Source organism: Physcomitrium patens, chromosome 1, assembly GCF_059467195.1.
Source record: "Physcomitrium patens ecotype Gransden chromosome 1, ASM5946719v1, whole genome shotgun sequence".
Classification (NCBI taxonomy): domain Eukaryota; kingdom Viridiplantae; phylum Streptophyta; class Bryopsida; order Funariales; family Funariaceae; genus Physcomitrium; species Physcomitrium patens.
In genome coordinates this window covers 28,210,445-28,213,659 of record NC_143410.1, presented here as the reverse complement: position 1 = coordinate 28,213,659, position 3,215 = coordinate 28,210,445, and the positions used below count along the sequence as shown (strand labels likewise).

The following is a 3,215-nucleotide window of genomic DNA, read 5'->3' as shown; positions in this document are numbered from 1 at the left end:
ATCAACGGAAGAGTTCACGGACTGGGATATATCTCGGAAAATCTAGCGTTATTGAAGACGATGACGTTACAACTCTTGCTCCGATGCAGTGAAAACTCAAACCTGCCTCGGATTGATGCTTGCCGAGGGGTGGATCCAGTCAGTACACGGCGCAGCCTTGCGCTGGATTTGTTGTTGACCGGCATTGCGGAGTCCAAGCCAGTTTTTTAAAATTAGATTCGGGTTTCGTGGTTATTTGTTACTGACTGTTGTTGCAGCGCGTACCGCTGGACAAATGCCGCTGAACTGAAGTCCAGGATTGTGTATGGCTAGATTTCAAGCGCTAGGAAACAAAAGCAAATAGCACCATCGATCCAGGAACTACGCGGGAGGGGGAGCGATGTCACAGTTTGTTTCGGGCCGCAACAGCAAAATCTGAGTGGCCATAAAGAGGTGGCCGTGAATCGTCGTCACCGAAAAGCCCCAGTTCCAGCTTCAGTCCAGTTCGACCTCGCATCTGGCCCATCTTAATGACCCCACTCGGGAAGCCTTAATGGCGACCCTGGCTTGCTACGCTCCCGTCACGCTAATTTTAAGCTCCCAGCCCACCTTTCCCACTCTCCCTGATCCGTCGCCCCCTCGCCCTCGCTCGTTTCGTTTCACTGTCGCATTCAATTTCGCTCAGTCGTGGATCCCACATCACGCTCCCTGCATGAATATAATTCGCGGACCTGATACTCTGTGGTCTTCGCCGTAGCTGGATCCGTCTACTTGTGGGTTGGAGATAAGGCAATTGCGCCTTTTCTAGCGCTCGGTTAGGACGGCAACGGCATTGCACTGGTGGCGGGGGGTGTTGAGAGCTTCGGTTAGGAAGCTGCTGGTGGTGGTGATCGCTTAGTGCGACCGGTTCAGTGAGATGTGAGCATGGTGCACAGCGATTGTGTCTTAGGTTGGTGATCTAGTCGGCGCATGTTGATTGAGGTATCAGGTGGTTTTAGGGTGGAAGAAAAGGGGGGGTGTTTATGCGGGGGGGACGGTTGCGGGAAAGGATGGCTGGTCTGAAGACTCCGTCGAAGAGCCCAGGCAAAAGAAAGAACGGGTTCGGGGTGTATTACGAACAAGTGAGTGGTCGACAGTATCACGCAATTCGGAGTCGGAGCACAACTGGCTCTGGTGGTGTCGCTTTGATATAGCATGTATTAGTGGATGCGTTGCGGTTGTTGTGATAGAGGGAATGAATTGATTTATGGTTGCTACGTTGTTGTAGGTGTTTATTGTTCGACTCGGTAGACTCGTGTCGAGGTGTCTGGAACATGTGCTTAATCATCTAGTTTAGTGGTCATCGAGACTTTGTGGAACAACTGCTCCTTTAAATTCTCATTCAAGTCTTGATCGCCGATGTGGTGCCTACCATGGCTTTTGTCTACCGTTAGCACGAGGGCGAAGTTGAGTGGCGCGGTTGGATGAGTATGTCGTTTGCCATGCTACGTTTCGTGCTCTCGTCCTCTTGTAATCGCTCAACCTGATCTCTCTAGGCCCTACATGCTTTCTCGTCATCTAGCCTACGTCAAACTATCAGTAGGAAGTTGTCTCGGACCTCTTCTATACCGTGTCTCCTCTCTCACATGGTGTGTGCAAGCACACCGCTGCGATTTTTGTATTTTCAAAGGAATTAATTAGTTATGTCTGTTGATTTTGTAGATACTAGCACGGCTCTTCAACCGTTTCGGACGCTACAAGAATCACCAGAAGCTTCTCATGCTCGGCATCGATGGCGCAGGTCCGTTGAACTTACTATCTCCTCGCATTGAGCAACGTAATGTGTGTGCCTGCTCGATCACGTGTTGTCGCGCTTTTGTGATGTTGACCTAAATATTTTCTCGCAATTATACAGGGAAAACATCCCTTCTACGAAAAGTTAAGCTCCTGGAGCCTCGTACCCAGCCTACCGTGGGCTTCAATTTGGAATCGCTTCAGTATCGACAGCAGACGCTAGTCATGTGGGACGTGGGCGGCCAAGAAAAGATCCGCTCTCTCTGGCACCACTACTTCGTCAAGTCCCAGGCACTGATCTTTGTTGTTGACAGCAGCGACCCCAGCCGAATCCCGGAAGCCAGGAAAGAGCTCCAGAAGCTGCTTCACGAGACCGAGCTGAAAGACGCGAAGCTGCTGGTGTACGCCAACAAGCAGGACGTCCAGAATTGCCTGAGTGTGTCCGATTTGGCAGACATGCTAGACCTGTCTCTAGTAGAGGATCGGGAGTGGCATGTGCAAGGTTGCAGCGCCAGCACCGGAAAGGGCGTCTACGAGGGTCTCGATTGGCTGGTAGAAGTTTTGAAGCCTTCGTAATATCTATTCAAGCTCTTCTCACCAAAGTCAAACCATGTCACGAGATGGCTACAATAGGGACGACAGCAGCTAGAACTCCAATCCCCCAGGCATGGCGTCCTCCCTGCAAATCCAAGGGAAGCGACGCCGACACCTGGTTGTTTCCAGACATGTACAGCCTCATCAAGGAAAAACGGCGCCATTATCTGTTCTTCAATCGTGTTGTGGTGCATGAGTAAGACGACGACAACAAGGAGCATTCCAGACTCGCATGCACTCCAGCCTTGGAGCTCGAATTTTTGTGTACCAACAGCATCTCGCCGTTTGTTAATCCGCTGCGTGGCACTCGCCACGCGTTTTTGGGCCATAAGCCCAGCTTTTCTAGTTGCACTCCAAACAGCGTAGAGAATAACTCTGTTAGCGATCAGGTCCTGTATAGAAACTAGTGGGTACTCCATCATTTTGGATATGACTGTGCCGGCTTCTCTTGCCATCGCCAGTTCCATGTTTTTGATTTCTTATTGATGAAGTAAACAGAACTCTTTGAACAAGATTATGGCTACACTTGCACCGAGTGTCGTGTGTAACATACTCACAGCCAATTTTTCATATGCATACGGCAGAATTTCAGTGAGGAAACCACCCACATGCGCATCAGTTTCAATTCCAGGCTTCGGGAGTATATCCTGCCGTCTTGTCGCTCACGTAGAATATTGCCACCCTGGTGTGCACCGCGAGCATCTAAATGCTGAGTGTGAGCTCTATTGATACATCCAGTTTCCAATCTAAGCTGCCACTGAATGGAGTGCTAGAGTGTGGAAAAAAGAAAGTACTTTGTGTCGGCAAATCTAATCACAGTTGATTTCATGGGACTTTGGTGTTCTTGAAGAATGTAGCTATGGTTAGCA

The 3,215-nt window shown here is 49.9% G+C and overlaps 1 protein-coding gene across 1 annotated transcript; it reads left to right on the top strand.

The window, feature by feature from the left end:
- Nucleotides 1-467: 467 nt before the first annotated feature.
- LOC112278841 (uncharacterized) lies at nt 468-2,858 on the top strand. Its single transcript, XM_024512691.2, has 3 exons — nt 468-1,100; nt 1,681-1,759; nt 1,874-2,858. The coding sequence occupies exons 1-3, from the start codon at nt 1,002-1,004 to the stop codon at nt 2,326-2,328; spliced, it is 633 nt and encodes a 210-aa protein (XP_024368459.1). The 5' UTR covers nt 468-1,001; the 3' UTR covers nt 2,329-2,858.
- Nucleotides 2,859-3,215: the final 357 nt, after the last annotated feature.